The sequence below is a fragment of the Lampris incognitus genome, chromosome 4 (assembly GCF_029633865.1).
Source record: "Lampris incognitus isolate fLamInc1 chromosome 4, fLamInc1.hap2, whole genome shotgun sequence".
NCBI classification, from domain to species: Eukaryota; Metazoa; Chordata; class Actinopteri; order Lampriformes; family Lampridae; genus Lampris; species Lampris incognitus.
Window position 1 is genome coordinate 32407836 of NC_079214.1, and position 22544 is coordinate 32430379.

Below are 22544 nucleotides of genomic sequence, written 5' to 3' on the forward strand. Positions count from 1 at the left end.
GTGTGAATGTGTGTGTGTGTGGGGGGGGCACTGTGATGGACTGGCAGCCTGTCTCCCCGCCTGCTGCCCAATTACTGCTGGGATAGGCTCCAGCATCCCTGCGACCCCAATTGGGATAAACGGCTTGGATAATGGATGGATGGATGGATAAAGAAATTCAATCTAGGTTTGAGACCTTAGATCAGTAAAATAAATAATTTGTTCTCAGGAAGGCTTTCTTAAAATTAAACTTACTGTCAGTTCTAACTTTGGATCTGTATTATGAGAAACAACAGTTGTGTACTCTTCCTTCAAGGAGCCTCAATTCTTCCCTCTTTTGAATAGTTTTATATGCTCCAGCCTGTAACACAGCACTTGTCAAAATCATTCAGTTGAGATAGTCCAGAAGAGTCATTGTCCTGGCACATTGTTTTTCCTTAGCTTTTATTTTCTGTGAGGTAAGGTGCAGTCTTCTCAATTGTACTAATGACTGTTTTCCTGCATGTTACTGTTTGAGTTTCTGATGCTGTGATGTTAATAGTCACATTTTGGAGATTTTCTTTGATTTTAAAAGTTTTCAGTGTGTTTCATGTGGACAAGGTTGATTGAAAACTTAAAGCCTACAGTGATTTTCCAGAGCAATGGCAATATTAACACAACATATACAGTGCATCCGGAAAGTATTCACACCCCTTCACTTTCCCCACATTTTGTTATGTTACATCCTTATTCCAAAATGGATTAAATTACTTTTTTTCCCCTCATCAATCTACACACAATACCCCATAATGACAAAGTGAAAAAGGTTTTGTAGAAATTTTTCCAATTTTATTAAAAACAAAAAACTGAAATATTGCATGTACGTAAGTATTCACACCCTTTGCTATGACACTCAAAATTGAGCTCAGGTTAATCCTGTTTCCACTGATCATCCTTGAGATGTCTCTACATCTTGATTGGAGTCCACCTGTAGTAAATTCAATTGATCAGACGTGATTTGGAAAGGCACACACCTGTCTATATAAGGTGCCACTGCTGACAGTGCATGTCAGAGCAGAAACCAAGCCATGAAGTCAAAGGAATTGTCTGTGGACCTCCGAGACAGGATTGTATCGAGGCACAGATCTGGGGAAGGGTACAAACAAATTTCTACAGCTTTGATGACCCGAAGAGCACAGTGGTCTCCATCATTCGTAAATGGAAGAAGTTTGGATCCACCAGGACTCTTCCTAGAGCTGGCCGCCCAGCCAAACTGAGCAATCGGGGGAGAAGGGCCTTGGTCAGGGAGGTGACCAAGAACCCGATGGTCACTCTGACAGAGCTCCAGCATTCCTCTGTGGAGATGGGAGAACCTTCCAGAAGGACAACCAACTCTGCAGCACTCCACCAATCAGGCATTTATGGTAGAGTGGCCAGACGGAAGCCTCTGCTCAGTAAAAGGCAAATGACAGCCCGTTTGGAGTTTGAATGGAGCAAAGTACAGAGAGATCCTTGATGAAAACCTGCTCCAGAGTGCTCAGGACCTCAGACTGGGGCGAAGGTTTACCTTTCAACATGACAACGACCCTAAGCACACAGCCAAGACAATGAAAGAGTGGCTTCGAGACAAGTCTGTGAATGTCTTTGAGTGGCCCAGCCAGAGCCCAGACTTGAACCCCATTGAACATCTCTGGAAAAACCTGATAATAGCTGTGCAGCGACGCTCCCCATCTAACCTTACAGAGCTCGAGAGGATCTGCAGAGAAGAATGGGAGAAATACCCCAAATGTAGGTGTGCCAAGCTTGTAGCTTCATACCCAAGAAGACTTGAGGCTGTAATAACTGCCAAGGGTGCCTCAACCAAGTACTGAGTAAAGGGTGTGAATACTTATGTACATACAATATTTCAGTTTTTTATTTTTAATAAATTTGCAAAAATTTCTACAAAACCTTTTTTGCTTTGTCATTGTGGGGTATTGTGTGTAGATTGATGAGAAAAAAAAGGAATTTAATCCATTTTGGAATAACGCCATAACATAACAAAATGTGGGGAAAGTGAAGGGGTGTGAATACTTTCTGGATGCACTGTAAGTCACTGTGCCTTATTCAAAAAGGTTTAGACTTGGATAATTATTTAATTATTTAATTTTCCACTGTCTTTCAATTCTTTCAGATGGTAAGAAAAGTTAAAACTTGGGAAGGCAGCCTAACCACAGTGAAAACCCTGCCATACATTGGATATAAACAGTCTACACACCCCTGTTAAAATGGCAGGTTTTTGCGATGTAAAAAAAATAGAACAAGATAAATAATGTCAGAACATTTTCCACCCTTAATGTGAAATTGCAACCTATAACATGCAAGTGAAAACAAACAAACCGTTTTGAAGCACCTTTTGAGTTAATTACAGCATTCAGTCTTTTTGGGTAAGAGTATCAGCTTGGCACATCTTGACTTGGCAATATTTTCCCACTCTTTAAAAAAATGTTCTAGATCCATCATATTGCGAGGGCATCTCCTGTGCACTGCCTTCTTCAGGTCACCCCTCAGATTTTCAATTGGATTCAGGTCTGGGCTCTGGCTGGGCCATTCCAAAATGTTGATCTTCTTGATGAAGCCATTCCTTTGTTGATTTGGATGTATGCTTTGGGTTGTTGTCATGCTGAGAGGTGAAATTTCTCTTCATCCCTAGCTTTCTAGCACACGCCTGAAGGTTTTGCGTCCAAATCAATATGGTATTTGGAGCTATTCATAATTCCCTCCATCTTGACTGAAGCCCCAGTTCCGTCTGAAGAAAAGCAGCCCCAAAGCATGATGCTGCCATCACCATGCTTAACTATGGGTATGGTGTTCTTTTGGTGATGTGCTGTGTTGTTTTTGTGCCAAACATAACTTTGGGAATTATAGCCAAGTGTTCAACCTTGGTCTCATCAGACCACAACACATTTTTCTACATGGTTTTGGGAGGCTGGATGCATCTTTTTGTAAAATTTAGCCAGGCTTGGATTTTTTTTTTCTCATGTGAAAAGGTTTCTGTCTTTCTTTTTTTTTCCTCATGTGAAAAGGCTTGTTTTGCCACCCTACCCATAGCCCAAACATGTGAAGAATATGAGAGATTGTTGTCACGGGTAGGGAGCAACCAGTACTTGCCAGAAATTCCTGCAGTTCCTTTAATGTTGCCGAAGGCCTCTTGGCAGCCTCCCTGACCAGTTTTCTCCTTGCCTTCTCATCAATTTTGGAGGGACGTCCTGTTCTTGGTAATATCCCTGTTGTGCCATATTTTCTCCATCTGTTGATGATTGTCTTTACTGTGTTCCATGGTATATCTAATGCCTTCGGAATTCTTTTGTACCCTCTCCTGATCAATACCTTTCAAAAGTGAGACCTTGTTCATGCTTTGTAAGCTCTTTGTGGGCCATGGCTTTTGAAATTGGATGCATCCAAGAAGATGTCAGGAAAATCCTATAGGAACAGCTGAACTTTATTTGGGGTTAATCATGGTCACTTTAATTGATGGCAATTGTATATTGACTACTATTTGAATTGGAATGTGATTGGTTAATTCTGAACACAGCCACATCCCCAAATATTAAAGGGTGTGCATACTTTTGCAACCAGGTTATTATAAGTTTTGTATTTTTCTTCCCTAAAATGTTTCTGATTGTTTTTCCACTTCATTTTTATAGGTTGTAATTTGACATTAAAGGTGGAAAAAGTTCTGACATTATCTTAGTTTCACTTTTTTACATCACAAAAACCTGCCATTTTAACAGGGGTCTGTAGACTTTTTATACCCACTGTAGTGGAGTTACTGAGTGTCAAAGATGGGGCCAAATTAAATGTTTGTTTGCTGTTTTTTTATTTGAGTCACCGTTTATTTACAGCGGTTGTAAATCTAATAAGATTAATTATAAACAAAATATGCAAAGAGCATAATGCAACAAGTGTCACAGAATATTGTTTTGTGGGGGAAATTCATAGACGTGGATAATAAGTAAATCCCATGGCCTTACTGTAGTGGGCTGAATTGAGAGCTTGATATCATAGAAAATAGCTACTCTTTTTATTAAAACTGAAGCAGTGAAAATAGCTGCAGTGGCCCTTGCTATATTTGTCCTGGTGGCACAGATAGAGAATCATAGGAAAGGTTATGTATTCTAAAGAGAAGGAGAGGAAGACACTTGCGGTTTGCCAGGGCATCCTTCATCACTGTACAGAGACAAGGTTATTTGCTAATAAAAGGCTGGAGCCGCATATGGGCTGGAGGCATGGAGGCACAGTGAATGAATGTGGTATTAAATGGACTATGGGACAATGCACTGGCCATCAAATGGCTGGGTAGAAGTTTAACCCGTGAAATAAATTTACCCATTCCACCCACTCCTAACCATGCATTTTAGAGGGAGGCATTGTGGCAAAATACATTAAGATCAAGGGGTAACTTTTGCTGATAGTGTATTATGGACTGTTAAGTATATGCTGAGTAAAAAGTGTGTGATGGTTCAGCCTACTAAAACTTCATCCCAGAAAATATATGGAGTGGCTGTACAGTATTTATTTTTAGGATTTATTTTCAACTGCTCCATATATTCCTCACATAAGACTATATAGCTATTTGTTAATATATAGATTAACTGATATATATATATGTGTGTGCGTGTGTGTGTGTGTGTGTGTGTGTGTGTGTGTATATATATATATATATATATATATATGAGAGACTGCTGGGATAGGCTCCAGCATCCCCGCAACCCTGAGAGCAGGTTAAGTGGTTTGGATAATGGATTGATGGCTATAAATATATATATACTAAGCACAAAAAGTAAGGAAATTTGTGTTCGGTAGATTATTTCTTTGTTGTAGTAATGCTTCTTGGCAATAAATCTTATACCGTTAGAAAGCCTGTTTATTTCTCTTTTAATGGCGCCACGTTTGTAAGGAACATGCATTTGTGGGATGAGCAGCAGAGCTGAGTATGTGGGTTGCGCCCATGAAAAATTTGCCAAATCTTCTCTGCCAATGCCAAACAGCTTATTTTGCTGTTGCTATTGACTCTTGTTTTGAGCTTCTGATACCCCAGGTGCTGACAAGCAGGTGCATGATATACGATTTATTGCCAAGAAGCATTGTTACAACAAAGAAATAACCTACCAAACACAAATGTCCTTACTTTTTGTGCTAAGTATATATATATATAAACACACACATATATATGTGTGTGGGTGTGGGGCGTGGGGCACGGTGGTTAGCGCAGTCGCCTCACAGAAAGAAGGTCCTGGGTTTGAGCCCTGAGGTAGTCCAACCTCGGTGGGTCATCCTGGGTCGTTCTCTATGTGGAGTTTGCATGTTCTCCCTGTGTCTGCGTGGGTTTCCTCCCACAGTCCAAAGACATGTAAGTCAGGTGAATCGGCCATACTAAATTGTCCCTAGGTATAGTTAGGTCCATAAATATTTGGACAGTGACACAATATTTGTAATTTTGCCCCAGTACACCACCACAGTGGATTTGAAATTAAGTAACCAATATGTGATTGAAGTGTGGACTTTCAGCTTTAATTTAAGGGGCTGGACAAAAATATTGCATTAACTGTTCAGGAATTACAGCCAATTTTATATATGGTCACCCCATTTTCAAAGGATAAAAAGTTTGTAATTGGACGCTTGACTAACAAGTGGTTTCATGGGCAAGTAAGACCTTTTCCACCATTATTCCATGACACATTAAGCAGATAAAAGGTCTGGAGTTCATTCTAAGTATTTACATTTGCATTTTGTTGCTGTCCATCGGAACTCTCAACATGAAGTCCATAGAGGTGTCAATACAAGTGATGGAGGCCATCATTAGGCTGAAAAAGCAAAGGAAATCTATCAGATGGATAGTAAACACTTCAGGAGTGGCCAAATCAACATTTTGGTACATTCTTAAAAAGAACGAATGCACTGGCAAGCTCAGCAACACCAAAAGGCTTGGAAGACCACAGAACACATCTACAGTGGATGATCGCAGAATTCTTTCCCTAGTGAAGACAAACACATTCACATCATCTAGTGAAGTCAAAAACAGGTAGGGGTATCATTGTCCAAGTCTACAATCAAGAGACGCCTGCATGAAAATAAATACAGATGGTTTACGACAAGGTGAAAACCACTGGTGTCACTTAAGAACAGGAAGGCCAGATTAGACTGTGTTTAAAAACATCTAAAAACCTACCCAGTTCTGGAACAAGGTTCTTTGGACAGATGAAGCAATGATTAACTTGTGCCAGAAGGATGGGAAGAGGAAAAGTGTGGCGAACAAAAGGAACAGCTCATGATTCTCAGCATACCATATCATCTGTCAAACATGGTGGAGGTAGTGTTATGAAATGGGCATGTGTGGTTGCCATACATGGTATGTATGGTTGCCAATGTATGGTTGCTAATGGAACTTGGTTATTGGTGTTTATTGATGATGTGACTACTGACAGAAGTAGCAGGATGGATTGTGATGTTTGTAAGGATATACCATCTTGCCAAAATATAGCCAAATGTCACAAAACTGAGAGGACGGCGCTTCACACTGCAGATGGATAATGACACAAAACAAGCTGAGAAAGCAACCCAAGAGTCTCTCAAGGCGAAGTGGAATATTTATCAGTGACCAAGTCAGTCACCGGACCTCAACCCAATTGAGCATGCTTTTCACTAGCTGAAGATCAAACTAATGGCCAAAAGACCCACAAACAACCAGCAACTGAAGGCAGCTGCCGTTAAGTCTTGGCAGAGCATTTCAAAGGAGGAAACTCAGAATTTGAAGATGTCGATGGGTTCCAGACTTCAGACAGTCATGACTGCAAAGGAGTTTCCTCCAAACATTAAATATAATTGTTATAATCATAGTTATGTTTGTTTTTCCAATTACTTTTGAGCCTCTGAAAATGGGGTGACCCTGTATATCCATGGCTGTAATTCCTTAAATTAAAGCTGAAAGTCTACTCTTCAGTCATATCTCAAATACTTCATGTCAAATCCACTGTGGTGGTGTACAGGGGCAAAATTACAAATATTGTGTAACTGTCCAAATACTTATGGACCTAACTGTATGAATGTGTGTGTGTGTGTGCGTGCGTGCGTGCGTGCGTGCGTGCGTGCGTGCGTGCGTGCGTGCATGCGTGCATGCATGCGTGCCCTGTGATGGCCTGGTGGCCTGTCCAGGGTGTCTCTCTGCCTGCTGCCCAATGACTGCTGGAATAGACTCTAGCATCCCCACGACCCTGAGAGCATGATAAGTGGTTTAGATAATGGATGGATGGAGATACACACACACACACACACACACACACACACACACACACACATATATATAATCCAGTGAGCCAAGTAAATTCTATAGATTCTATATGAGACAGTACAAGCCTGTGTTCACCGGATTATTTTGCTCCTTATTTGTTGAGGATGTTCCCTACCGTTGAGTGTTTCTTTTAACAAAGTTATGTATATATATATTTATAGCATTTTTTCCGAAACCGTCAATGGTGTTGTGAGTGCTCGACAAATGAGGAGCGGAATATCAACATAGCAGCTGATGAGTGTGAGACGCACGAAACAGGCCTGTACTGCAATGTATTAAAATCTTTTTTCCTGTTTCCGTGTTTTATATATATATATATATATATATATATATATATATATATATATATATATATATATATATATATATATATAAATGTACAATGTACATTTTTTGGTCACTATCAATTTAATGGTATCAACCGCTGCTGTAAAGTGTCAAAAACCAATGGTTTACATTTTTTCTATTGGATGCTTTTTTTGGTTGAAGTCATTTGAATATGATTGGATGCTGTTTAGAAATGCTAATGGAATGTATGCACATTATATGGAAAAAAAAAGTTAAACTGTGTGTAGTAATTTGTGTGCAGTCGGGTGTCTACAGTTCAGAAATTTTCACATCACTTCAGATAGGAACTGTTGCTTTTAAGCAGAGAATGGTCCCGGAACATGGCACATTAGTGAAAGATGTTCCCTATTGTTCTGTTTTATTTAAAGGTATAGAAAATGAATGCATGGGTTTGTAGCTAGTAATATTGAGTGCCCATAAGAAAGGTTTTTGGCATATTTTACCTTTTTTTTTTTAGAAAATCGAGCACACAGCTGCCATCTTGTCTGCTGTGTGCAGTCATGGCAGCTCAGTGTTAAGAAACTCCACCAGTGTCACCATTCAGTACAGAAGGGGAAAAACACAGCTGAAGTCAACATCTGCAGACAAGATGTTGGCAAGTGACTTTGAAGACAACAAGTGTGAATTGGACTAACAGTGTCCTTTAGTACAGGGAACCAGTGTAAAAAACGGTTGATGTAATGGCCTGCAACTCCATTGCTTTAAGTCTTACATGCCATGTACTGAGCAGGTACATGGCATTTATGCAAGGGACCCAAAAATGTTGCAATGGCGGCACCCATGAAATCATAAATTCTTCCTGAAAACTGAATTTTGGATACAGATATTGTAGTTGGATGAGCCCTTTATTTTCAGTCATCAGAATGAATAACTAATTTATGTCCAAATCTCTTACTCAGTGTATATTTTTCCTTGGGTTTACTTTAAGTCCTCATCAGGGGATTGTTCGCTAATCTAAATATATTTAGCTGTTTTCAACAGCTTTGCCTTTTATGTCCTCTCTTTCAGTCCAAGCCCCAACGAAGTCTGCAGTGTCTCCATGTTCAACTGTCTGTTTGTAATACTTCTCTTCTTCTCTCTCCTCTCTCCTTCTCTTTGTACATCTCTTCCATATTCCCCATTTTTTTCTACCTCTACCTTTCTTTGCCACCCTCTCCCTTTCTCTCCTTTCATTCTCCATCTGCCTTTCAGAATCATCCAGTACAGACACAGCCCTCAGCACAGTCTCCACCCCCACAAAACGGCCCTTTGAGTCAGGTATGCTTCAGCAAAACCCACAGCAGTTTTCCTGTCTGCCTGCATGCTTGCCTGTCAGCTCCACTTATGAAGCCTGAATGGAAGATACTGTGGCATGAGCCACAGTGGCTCGATCCAAAGTGGTCAGGTTAATTGGCCCTCCATGGAGAAACCAGTGGGGAAAGAGATCAGGGATGCGACAGTGCGTAACTGGGAGAGGGTGTAAATGTAAAGACCATTAAGCAATAACTAAACCAGGTTCTAGCAGTTAATACATAAGAGTCACAGAAATGGCACAGAGCTGTAACTGAAGGACATCATAATAATGTTACTGTTATATGGATGAACTAATAATAGTTGTTTGCTATCAGGTGATATTTTGCATGTCGGCATCTGACACACATACATGTAGCAGTCGCACACGTACAGCTACACAAAATGTAAGAATACTGTATGGTGGACAAGACTCAAGCAAGGAACAGCGAGTGGATATCTTGACTCCCTGTCTTATCGACCATGATCATATGACCACCATACAGTAATACATACATAAAATATAAGCAGGATCTTTTGAAGATAGTGGAAAGGGGATTCGAACTGCTGATCCCTGTGTTGGTAGGCAATAGAATAGACCACCATGCTACCCGGATGCCCGTCACTTATCCACTTTGCAACTGCTCGGAAGATGTCGGGATATTGTCTCGCCCACAACTCACCAAAATATGATTGGCTAAGACAACTGTCAAAATCAAATTCATGCCCACATTGACTTGATTTATAGTGCATTCAAGTGCTCCTTGAATGGTCCCATTTCCCAAGTTGGGTAGTTGTTCCTTAGATTTTGGTGTGTTCATGAGCTTTTAAGTCATAATGTGGAAACAACATGGACCCTACAAAGAAGATGTGTTGTGTTTTATTGCTAACACTTGTTGCTGCACCAGTATATTCCCTAAAACCACTACAATATTGCTTTACCTGACTTGTTATCAGGGTTAATGCTAATAAATAACTTTTCTAACTAATCTAGGTCACTCTACCTGGACAGCAACTAATGGTTACAACCTAATGTCATATGGCTTACCTTACAAATTACATGTGAGCAAAAAATTGATAGGCAATATGTGAATTAATATCATAAAAGGTTTCTTACCATCAATCAAACATTTACTTTTGTCCACCATGTTTTTGCGTATATAACATCACAAGTCAGCAAGTCGTGTACCAAAATTTTCGCCGACTTTCCGAGTTGTTTTTTCCGACTTGAGGGGGCGTTCATGTGAATTTTCCCAGTCAGGAACTAATTTTTCTGATTATTCCGACACCACATGAATGCAGGAATATACAGGCATTTGTTACAGCTACTGAAGGTGCTGGCAGGGGGGAGTCACTGACTCACCCACATATTATTCCAAGTTTATAACGATGATCTAGAAATTATTACTATTATATCAGCGAATAAAAATTAAAAAATATATATATTTATTAGGAGTACAAATATTCTTTCAGTATCTTTTCTTAGGCCTTGACTGAACACCTTGAAGGCCAAGAGGGTTCCCCATTGACTCTATTATTTCTCCTGTCTACATTTACTCTAAATGTGTCTTTCAGGATATGGATTCAAAACTTGAAATTCCTCCTTTAAGTTGAGCAGAGTTCTTTTCTACAACCCACCATTTTCAAAGCAATTCCAAGCTACTGTCTGTATGACAAAAACAGTATTGTGGGCTTCAGTGGTCTTGTGAATCTTGTTAAATAATAAAAAAAGTTGAGTTGAAAGAAATTTCCATGATGTTTTGCTGATGTACATTGGCCAATGAGATTTACGAGAATAATAGAGGATAATAGTGAGGAAGCGGTTTTTGATTTCCTCACGCACCTTCTTTCACTCACTCTCTCTCTCTCTCTCTCTCTCTCTCTCTCTCTCTCTCTCTCTCTCTCTCTCTCTCTCTCTCTCTCTCTCTCTCTCTCTCTCTCAAGCACCCCCCCCCCCACACACACACACACACACACACAAAACTTTGGGATCAATGGGGCAAGCTGAGAGGATCTTACTGTTCAGCTTGGCCTAGTTCTCAGAGATTTATTGAGCACTGATCTGTGTTTAGCTGGGCCAGGGAAAATGTTTCCAGGATGGACGAGAAAAGCTGAGTTGAAATTCCAGTCAACCAATGATAGAAGATACAAGTTTATCCTGTCTGAGGTGCTGGATTGAATGGAATCCAATACAGGAGGAAGTCTAGAAGTCAAAGCATTATCCCCCCAATTCACATTTTATTCAATGTAAAAGAACAATATTTCTGGCCCAGTAGGCCTATACAGGTATTGTCTGTTACAGACCTTAAGAAGAAACTGTCATATTGTATTCAGTGGAAGCTTTTGTGGAGTTCAAAGGAAGGCAAATCAGTTCATCTGGACACAGCGTTTATTAACAGAAATGTTTCATCATCTAATTGACCTCTTCAATCTAAACTGACTACAGGTATTCCGACCCTTATAAACCATACATTTGCATAATGACCGAAAACGATCAGTTTCATATGCAAACAGGCGTGACCATTAACTAGAGTATCAGTGGCCATGTGTACTAGTCACAGAGGAGTTTGGAATGTTTGCAATCACACAATCACAGCATTGTAAGATGGTGACAGATGTACTCTTAGCCCCCCCCCCCCCCCCGGTTCAGGGATGATTGTTCCCTCTTCACATATGTCCCTTTTCCACTACATGGTTCTGGCTCACGACTCGCAGTGTCGTTTTCCATTACCGTAACAGTAGCTGGTCTGCATTGATTTTGGTAGCTGCTCCAGTTTTTTTGGAACCTCGACAAAGGTGGTACCAGAAAAGTGGTAACGGCTACCATAATGCCGGTACTTTCCAGTAATGGAAAATGAAAAAGTCGAGTCGAGTTGAGCCGGTACCAAGTAGTGGAAAAGGAGCAATAGATGGCGTCTTTGCCTCCTCATTCAAACCAGCATTCCTCCCTATCAAGAATGTGCACATCCTCATCCTTAAAAGAGTGGCCACTGGCCTGTAGATGGGTGTAGACTGCAGAGTCTTGGCCTGATGTGTTAGCTCTCCTGTGTTGTGCCATCATCTTGGCCAGCATCTGTTTTGTTTCTCCAATGTACAAGTCACAGCAATCCTCCTGGCACTTAACAGCGTACACTATATTGCTCTGTTTGTGCTGGGGGACCCGATCCTTGGGGTGGACCAACTTCTGGCACAGTGTGTTTGAAAGCAGCTGAGACACAGTGTTTGGAAAATACGTGTCTCAACTGTTGTGACACTCCTTCCACATACAGAATCACCACTCGTTTACACTTAGGCAGCTGTTGTTCTTCTCCTCAATCATCTGGTACACTGTTTGGGCATCTCCATGGCTTTGACAAATGCCCACTTAGGATAACCACACTTAACCAGGGCCTTTTTAATGTGGGATTTCTCCCCTTCCTCAGCCTATGTGTCGGTGGGGACGTTGTCAGCTTGGTGGTACAGCATCCTGATGACTCCTAGTTTGTACTCCAGTGGATGATGAGAGTCAAACCTTAAGTACGGATCAGTATGTGTTGGTTTATGGTAAACATCAACAATCAAATGGCCCCCATCACCACGTGCAATTTCACAGTCTAAGAAGGCTAACCTGTCATTTTTCACATCCTCCCTGGTGAACTTGATGTGGTTGTCCACAGAGTTAATGTGGTCGGTGAAATGTGGTACATCCTGAGATTTAATTTTAACCCAGGTGTCGTCCACAAATCTGAACCAATGGCTAGGTGGTGTTCCTTGGTAGGAAAACACAGTGTATGAGTACATCTGTCGCTATCTTACAATGCTGTGATTGCAAACATTCCCAAATCCTCTGTCAATAGTACACATGGCCATTGTAACTCTAGTTAATGATCCCGCCTATTTGCATATGAAACTGATCGTTGGTTTCGGTTGTTATGCAACTGTATAGTTTATAAGGGTTGGGGATACCTGCAGTCAGTTTAGACTGAAGGCATCACTTAGTTGAGTGATGAAATGTATCTGTCAATAAAAACTGTATCCAGATGAACTGATTCAACTTTCTTTGATTTTCTTACCTGTATTATTGAGCATGCATAGAGGCGCTGTTATGGAGTGTAGTATTGGATATTCCACATCTTTGGAAATTATAGCTAAATTTGCAGAGCTTGTTAAAATGCATTTCAGATAATTTGTCCATCTTGGGAGAGAGATCCCTCCTCTGTTGCTCTCTCTGTGGTTTCTTCCTATTTTTTTCTCCTTGTTAAAGGTTTTTTTAGGGAGTTGTTCCTTATCCAATGCGAGGGTCTAAGGACAGGATGTATTGCTGTAAAGCCCATTGAGACAAATCTTTAATTAGTGATAATGGGCTATACAAATAAAATTGACTTGACTATAATGTGAGTAAGGCTGTAAAAAGACAGATGTTTATGGAAGCTCAATTGTCCTTCTGATTTCTTTCTGCAGCAGAAATGTGATAGGAGCTTTTTAAAGATATGACAAACTAGAAAGTCTCTGTTTGGTTGACTGGCTACTGCTACTACTACTACTACTTTCGGCTGCTCCCGTTAGGGGTCGCCACAGCGGATCATCCGTAAGTCTTATTTATGATCCGCATATTTGATTTGGCAAAGATTTTACGCCGGATGCCCTTCCTGACGCAACCCTCCCCATTTGTCCGGGCTTGGGACCGGCACCAAGGATGCACTGGCTTGTGCATCCTCAGTGGCTGGGTTCTTTGGTTGACTGGCTACATACGGTATCTTTCTTTCTATTTCAGTAATTCTAGCTGATAAGTGGACTAACAGTGGGTCTCGGTGTCAGCTATACTGTGGGGAAAAACCCGCACATAAATTTAAATACATATAGTCAAAGAATATTCACATCAGCTATGGGTGAATAGCACCGTGGTCTCATTAAAATCCAGCCTTGAAGATCGGTAGTAACACTACAAATTAAAAAAACAAAACAAAAACAAAACCCGAGAACATACACTAAGCCTATTTGGGTCTAGCAAAACACTGGCAACTGTAAGGGACTGATCTATTAAAATTTTTCAGCATTAAGAATCTACTGTCCATATTTCCTATAAGGACACAATGGGCATTTTGCATGAATGAGAAGGAGGAAATGGGTGGGTCAAACTTTTTCCACCTCAGCTTCATTGCATATGCATTTATAGGAGTTACCCTTTTCAAAGCGCAAATCTGGAAGGAGATTATAGAAATAAACCCCAAATGTGATTTATCAAGGCTGTTTGCAAATAAGACGTTGGCTGTAACTGACGCCTTTGAAAAGCATGTCTTAACTCTTTCCACCGCTGACATGGCTGTGATCATTGGGACTCACAGGATACAGAAAGAGGGCGTGTTAGAAATGAAATAGGTTTTTCTGCATGTTCTTGCAAATCCTTAATGCACAAATATGAAGACTGCTGAATCATATACAGTTACCAAATTGTGATGCTTTCAAAGCAGTTGAATGGGGGTTTTACTATAGAACAGAGTTGCTGGATGTATTTGGAGCAATTGAAGGGACACATGCACAAAACGTATTTATATAGCAGCAGTCATATGTAGACTAACAGACTGCGCTTGTGTTAATTGTTCTGCCCAGTAGGCCGCCCCCTTCAGCGAAAATTGTCGGCAAGCTTGCACTAATTTCCCTTGGTAGATCTGGCCTTAAGTGTTTTGTCATTCATTTTTGTTACAAGTTTTCAAAAAAGCTGTTTTCTTTAGTTTGACACATTCACCTACTAGTCAGAGATACTATGTAGCGGTGTACCCAGAATGCCATGTATAGGTCTTGCTGAAGAAAAAAGAAATCATCATGAAGAAAAATTCAATATATAAACAAACTCTGATAATTGCTGAATGTGGAACAGGGATAGGACATCTGTACTCTTTAAATGACTGTATCAAAGTTGTCCTACAAAAAGGAGTAATTTTTTTTGAGGTAGAAAGACCCTTTAAATTGAATTAAGCAATGCTCAACATCCTCCTCACAAAATTATATTGTCCTCTACTTTTATGTCCCCATGTTTGCATGCTTGTTTGTGTCTCCAGCCTCAGAGTCAGAGAGTGATGTCTCACCTGAGAAAAGGGCAAGAGTGGGTGAAGTGCCGGGTGCCATGGAATCTTCATCATCATCATCATCATCACCATCTTTGTCTCGTAGTGCTTCAAAACAGAGGAGCCGCAAACGCTGCCATCGCTGCCAAACCAAACTGGAGCTGGTACAGCAAGAGCTTGGCTCCTGCCGCTGTGGTATGAGAGTACACCTTTATACATATACTCTCAGATAGCAAATGCCAGCTATGTATATATGTGTGTGTGTGTGTGTGTGTGTGTGTGTGTGTGTGTGTGTGTGTGTGCATGTGTACATGTATACCAATCAGCCAAACCATTAAAACCACTGACAGGTAAGTGAATAACATTGATTATCTCATTATAGTGGCACCTGTCAAGTGAACAGTCAGTTCTTGAAGTTGATGTGTTGGAAGCAGGAAAAATGGGCAAGTGTAAGGATCTGAGCAACTTTGACAAGGGCCAAATTGTGATGGCTATATGACTGGGTCAGAGCATCTCCAAAACAGCAGGTCTTATCGGTTGTTCCCAATATGCAGTGGTCAGTACCTATCAAAAGTGACCCAAGGAAGGACACCCGGTGAACCGGCAACAGGGTCATGGGCACCCAAGGCTCACTGATGCGTGTGGGGAGTGAAGGCTAGCCCATCTGGTCTGATCCCACAGACGAGCTACTGTAGCTCAACTTGCTGAAAATCTTGGGCTGGAGGATGGCCGTTGCTCAGTCAAGATCAGGCGTGAGACTCGGAAAAGGTGACATGGTTACTCGTGATGCTTCAATGGTACCAGAATCACATGAGCCTCTTTTCTTTTCTTTTTTTTAAAGAAACATGCAAGTTTCGGCAAACCAACTTTTTTTTCTCCACCTTTTCTCTCATTTTCTTGTACTACATGGGTAAGGGGCATTTAATTTTGTTCAGACTTTACAATGTTGCGACGTACATCTGAGTGTTAATACAACACAAACAAGGATCTAGTCAGGGGGCAATGCAAGTAAGTGCCAAAAAATTAGGTTCAAGTCTGATAGGACATAGGTGTCAACAGGCAGTGCACAAAGGGAATGCATAGAAGCATTTTTTTTTTTATTACCATCAGGTGTGGAGGTGTTCTTGAAAGCGCTGGGTCTTTAACGTCTTCTTAAAGATGGAGAGGGACTCAGTGGATCGAATGGAGTTTGGTAACTCGTTCCACCACTGGGGAACTACAGAAGAAAAGACTCTGGCTAGCGACTTAGCAAACTAATAAACTGCTACCTTCATACCAATGCTTGCACACATGAGTTAACTGTGTTGCTACACCAGAAGCCCCAACATATTGGCCATTGTCTGACCCTCTGGGTTCCGAGATTGGCCAGAGAGAGCCCAGGGAACGCCTTGACAGTACACATCACTCTGTTTGAGATTACGACACATAAACTGCCCGCATTTAGGATGCCACTGTGTTCAACATGCTGGCTATATATGTCTGCTGATTTCATATTTGCTCATTTCATTATCCAGCTCCATATCTCGCTGTATAGTTGAGACTGTTAATAGTGATCACCTGTGTCCAAGCCAATATGATCACTATCAAGGATTTTCCATAAGCCTTCAATGAAGCAGACAGCTTTTTATATTCTACTGGATTTAATTGACTGAAAGACAGTAGCCTGTTGTACTGTCACAAATATAACACATCAGCTGCTTCAAACAGGAATTTAAAAATAGATTACAGTATTGATTACAGTAATATTGCTTAGCATTGTCTAAAGTGCATTTTTAACAATAAGCCGAGGTTTAAACATGAAAGTTCGCACGTTCACTATCGTTTATCTGGTTAATTCTGAGGCTGATTTTTAGAGTAGAGGTGGCGCTGTTCAGTATCTTGGGAGTAAGTGAAAAAGTAATTGAACTGGTTTACTGAAAAGCAAACATTTTGCAGGAATGCACAAAGGTGCCTATGGTGTTTACATCACCAGTCAAACCTCCAGCATGCTCAAGGTAAATGGTGCCATTGGCGTCACTAGGACATTTTGCTGGGGCTTAAGCGCCGAACGTTTTGAGTGTAGCCCCGAATCTAATTTTAAATTTAAGCCTATGTGAAGCCCGACAAAAAGCATAACGTGTGTGAATGTCCGATAGTCTTCATAACATAACAGCCTGTCAAAATAAACGCAGGTCTCTAAACTAACTCAGTGTGTGTGTGTGTGTGTGTGTGTGTGTGTGTGTGTGTGTGTGTGTGTGTGTGTGTGTGTGTGTGTGTGTGTGTGTGTGTGTGTGTGTGTGTGTGTTAATCCAATAAAGTAATGTTAACATAAATACATTTAACTTTTTTTTCTCTAGTCTGGTACTGTAGCGTGTCAATAAACGTTTAATGATAGCAGTTGTGATTGCATTCTGTTTCTACACAATACTAATACTAATAACTACTAATATTTTTAACATAATTCATAATTAATCTGGAGAGTAAACAACAGTTTTTGAGGTACAAATTTAAATTTTTCAATGATTAAGACATGTGCTTTGAATGTAAATAAGGTGCCAGAGTGCATAAAAAAGCATTAATATAGAGCTTGTTTATCAAAAAAAATAAATTTTCTGGGGGAGGATCTCCCCGGACCCCCCTACAGAAGTCTGTGCTAAGCCCTGAATGTCCTCAAATCCTGGAAATGCCCCCAAATGGCGCCGCTTCGCTTGTCGTTCCTGGTTTATGGAAAATGGCTGGAGCTGTGCATGCAGTACAGGCGGTAATCATGGTTGCTCATGACACGGGACATTGTGAGAAAATCAAGTCAAGTGGAAACACCCGAATAGACAAACCTATAAGGAGAACGCAGTTTTAGGTCAGTTCTGCATGGGGTGTGAAACCCAACATTTGTCCATAATCTGTTATGGACTTTTTAAATGCCACTCGCCATCCAGGCTAGTGCTCTCCTTATCATCCTTGCCCATCCTCCAAGCCACTTGCCTCGGGTGACCGAGTGAGCTACACTTCCTTGTCTGTGCACCTACGTGCACACAGGTGTGATTTTGTCTTATGAGTCTCAAAAGCTGTTAGCACGCTAAAAGGGATTCAACCCGGGGACTGTCTGTCATGGGAACATGCTGCAACTGTCCTTAAAACATTTAAGTTTATGCAAATGAGGGCTCGGACTGAAAGTCTTTGGGAAAGTCAACCAAAATTTGGATTTGCTAAAAAGTTCCTCCGAGGTAAAGCACTCTTCCACCAATAATAAAATTTAGTATGCAATAAATAGTATGACTTTACAATGGCTATTTCAGTAGACGCATATGTACAGCCTTGCTCACGCCAGTACTGTTCCAGAGAAATAAGGACCTATTTTAGAGAACAGTTCATTAACAACCTGTGTGTTGGTGTGTGCATGTGAGTGTGTTTGTGTGTACATGTGTTAATTTATGTGTTTGGGGAAAATGTTGATGACTGTGGTGCTCTTACAAGCCTTGAGGGAGCATTACAGAGCCTTGTTGTTTACACATTGTGCATAAAGCATAAGCCAATTACCACATACACTAATGCAGTTAAACCTATACTTGATCCGGTAATCAACTTGTTTGCATACAAATTAAAGTACTTAAGAGGAAAAATCATCTGCTTTTTAAGAACCTTCTGCCTTAACCCACAAGATTGCCTCCAAATTGGAAGTTGACTAGTGAATGCAAAGCCCATACATCTTCAACTGTTAAAACTGTTAAATGCATTCTACAAAAATAAACAACAACACACGGAATAGGGTAGTGGTGGCATTTGCAGGGGTTTCCCATCATTAGAATGTTGCGTATTAACTACTTTGTTTATGGGGAAGTGGAATGATTCTCTTTGAATTCAAAGGTAAGTCTGATCATGAGTTGTGTTTATGGGAGCTTTTTAGCATGTGAATAAGTAAACAATGATAGCTTCAACTGGACATCTAATCTGATTAGTGACACAAAATAGGCTTCAATTGTTGGCTAAGAGATCTCAATGAATTGTGTTTTTATGTATGTGTTATGTACTCTGCCAGCAATGCCTGATTTATCGTTCTGTGTCGTGGTGGCCATGGGGCATTGCACTAGGCCATGGCAGTGTCTGTAGCTACACATGGGGTTACCCTGTAGCCTACGGGCCAGTTCCCTCAAAAGAAGAGCACACCGAGGCAATGGACTGAGGCTACATGAACACCACAAGAGCTGTGATTGGTTTGCTTGGGCCTGCTACGTGTCTGACGCTTGCACCCAGCAGTTCATCCATCTCTCAGATTTGATGAACAAACAGCGAATTTCATGTTAAGTGCTCTCACAGACCATCTCCTCTTCCAATGTAATTTTTTCCCTTCTTAATAATGCAAAAAATGTAGGTCCTTTTGCTTATCTAGCAAAGCCCTCTCATTTGTAAACACAATTACTTTGGTGCTTGATTTGTCTGCATGTTGTGGCATATCAAGCACAACACTGCCATCTAGTTTGTGGCAGTGCTATAACAGTCTACAGGTTGCATCTACATAGCAAAATAAATCAAATGCTGTGCCGTAGGCGCCTACCGCAGAGCTTCATGGTACCTCCTTGCGGAACCATAAATCCCCCCCCACACACACACACATACACACTGTGATATTGGCCCTCTTAGGGCCATCTCAGACAAAATTCCTTGACACGGGCACAGGGATACAGCATTAAAGACTGGATACGGCACCAACCTAGTGAGTGACCAATAGGAGCATGGTAGAATATTATGGCATCCATCGAGATTATGATTAACAAAATATATAACTGCCTGGTTGGATAAAGGATGGACGGATGGATTTTCACCCCTTTTCCTCCCCAATTTTATCCGGCTAATTACCCCACTCTTCCGAGCCGTCCCGGTAGCTGCTCCCCCCCCCCCTGCCAATCAAGGGAGGGCTGCCGACTGCCACATGCCTCCTCTGATACATGTGGAGTTGCCAGGTGCTTCTTTTCACCGGACAGTGAGGAGTTTCGTCAGGGGGATGCAGCGTGTGGGAGGATCATGCCATTCCCCGCAGTTCCCCCTCCCTCTTGAACAGGCGCCCCGGCTGACCAGAGGAGGCGCAAGTGCAGCGACCAGGACACCTACCCACATCCAGTTTCCCACCCATAGACACAGCCAATTGTGTCTGTAGGGACGCTCGACCAAGCCGGAGGGAACGTGGGGATTCGAACTGGCGATCCCCTTGTTGGTAGGCAATGGAATAGACTGCTACGCTACCCAGACACCCATAGCTGCCTGTTTTTAACAAAACAATCACTCTACCCACATGCACTATATCTTTCTGTGCGCTTGTTCATGTGTGTGTATTGCTGTCAGGAAATCATTAAGAGTCATTAGTGTAAAATTCCTTATTTATGAAAAATATGTTGAGATATCGCTGTACTGCAAGCTCACTTTGAAAAATTGGTAACTTGTGTTGTCTCTTCTTGTTGAGCCTCTAGACAAAAACTGCTGGCCTTAATGCAGCTGCATGTTTTTTCCTTGAGACCATTTTGAATGTCCGAGGGACTGTGTCACATTTTTGAGGTGGCCACTGCCATTGGTCGACTTAATTCGTTTGTCACTCTTTGTACGATGTGATGGCAGGGTCACTTCAACTTGCACAGTGTGACAAGGGGATGTATAAAGACTTGACTTTTTTCCATCATACAGTGTAACATACTGAATGTACAAGACAGCCACAGCGGTACGATGTCTTGGGTTCTTTATGGCACTAATAACCTTGACCTTCATAAACCAGGGACAGAGATTGCAGTCCTGTTTATGTAATTTTTTTGTCTGAAAAAAACAAAACAAAAGCAAAATTAAACGATACAGAAGTGGGTTTAGGTCTTGGTTCTCTGTTTTGTTTTTTGAAGATCACAACATACCAGTCCCCCCTCCCCCCCTTTTCCCCTCCCAAGTCTGCTGGTCAAAGTACAAGCAAAAAACAAATTTGGCACACCAGCAACTAGTTTCTGGTGTAGTTTGTGCAGCCATCACTCTTCAAACACAACAAAAACAAAAGTGAAGATGTCGCACATGGAAGAAGGCATTACTTGAGAGACAGCCACCACAAAGATTGTAGTTATACCCTGCAAAAAGAGTAAAAGCGGCTCTATAAGAGTCACTGTTTGGGCCAATGTTATTAAATGTTCTCTCATGTGTTTGCCAGGAGTAGTTTTTGCTGATAAAGGGATTGTTGGCTATTGGCAGAGCCGGTTACTGATTTCAGTCTGATCCATTATGCACTACGAGACACAGTCATGACAAAATAAACATGTTTTAAAAAATCAGCCGCTAAAATTGGTTGGGAGTTGGTATGGGTCAGCCAAACTTGAATCTTGAGCTCTGGCTCCTGTGGCTTCAGTTGGTGAAGACAAGCTCAGTACAAAAATAGCCTCGATTTTTGCCAAATGTAGAGGCACCTTTATTGGGTATAGTTTAGATAGTAATAACGGAAATAAAGCAATGAGGACTAATACATTGAGTTGTGTTGATATTGCAGTGAAATTCCTACATTAATGTGCATGTAAATACACCCACAATTACAACGTAATCATACTATTTGCAGCAGGTGGATGATAAGGAGACCTAAACTACTCGGCAAAATATCTGCTAATTTATAATAAATGGCAGGTTAAATGCTCAGCAGGTACAATAAAGCAAGCTACAGTTGTAATTTAAAGTACTGATATTCTGATCAAATATGCAGCAACCTAGCAGTAAAAAACACAAAAAAAATTGTACAAATATGTTTCATAATTAAATGTTACAATTATTTGTGTAATTGTCCAAAGGAGCATGTAAGTGATGCAGCACTTATAGTTTTACAAAAAACTGCCATTTGCTATATCTATGCCCTCGATAAGGTAAACCCATCTCTGTCATGGTTTTCTTTTCTTCTTTTTTTTCTGGTAAAATAGTCTGTAGCAATCTATAATAAAACTATATGCTTATTCCACATACACTATAAAAACTACAAACTATAAAAAAATATTCAATTAAATCAATAATTTTCATTTTCTTTGGTATTTTTGTCATACAGATATGCAATGATGATTGCTGGGTGGTATGTATGTTGTTGTCCAATGTCAAGTCTCTAGTTGTTCATGTGATGCGACAATATGATATAGCTAGTTTAGGGGCAAAATCTGAATGTCAAGACTAATGAGCTGAGCACATCTGCAAGCCGAGCGAGCAGTCATACCCTTCAAACATAAAAGTGGCAGATAAACAGACAGATAGACAGACACACTCTGATTGACAGTCCATTTTCCCTCTGCCAAATTATTGCATGATTAGAAAAGCAACCTTGAACAAATAACTTCATTATTGTACATGAAATACTGTACAAATGATTTACACCACGACACGAGGATTTAGAATTGCAGGAATGGCACATCAGTGCATGTTTTGATTGTTACTTCTTTGAACGTTTAAAACGATTTTTCCTGACATTTCAATTGCAGAGATCAGCTGATGAAGGCATCTCCCTTCTGTGAAGCTGACAGCAACAAGCAACTGGTTAAACTGACTGCAGAAACAGTTTATCAATTTCAAAAATAAACTTAACGTTAGCTCTTGTCAGCTATACATATTTACAGTAGTTTATA

The 22544-nt window shown here is 40.8% G+C and overlaps 1 protein-coding gene across 1 annotated transcript in view; it reads left to right on the forward strand.

The window, feature by feature from the left end:
• LOC130111603 (AN1-type zinc finger protein 3-like) overlaps positions 1-22544 on the forward strand; it is a 72575-nt gene that overhangs the window by 44524 nt on the left and 5507 nt on the right. The window contains exons 4-5 of the mRNA XM_056278835.1: positions 8828-8893; positions 14944-15144. Coding sequence (XP_056134810.1) covers positions 8828-8893; positions 14944-15144 — 267 coding nt within the window. The remainder of the gene's footprint in view (positions 1-8827; positions 8894-14943; positions 15145-22544) is intronic.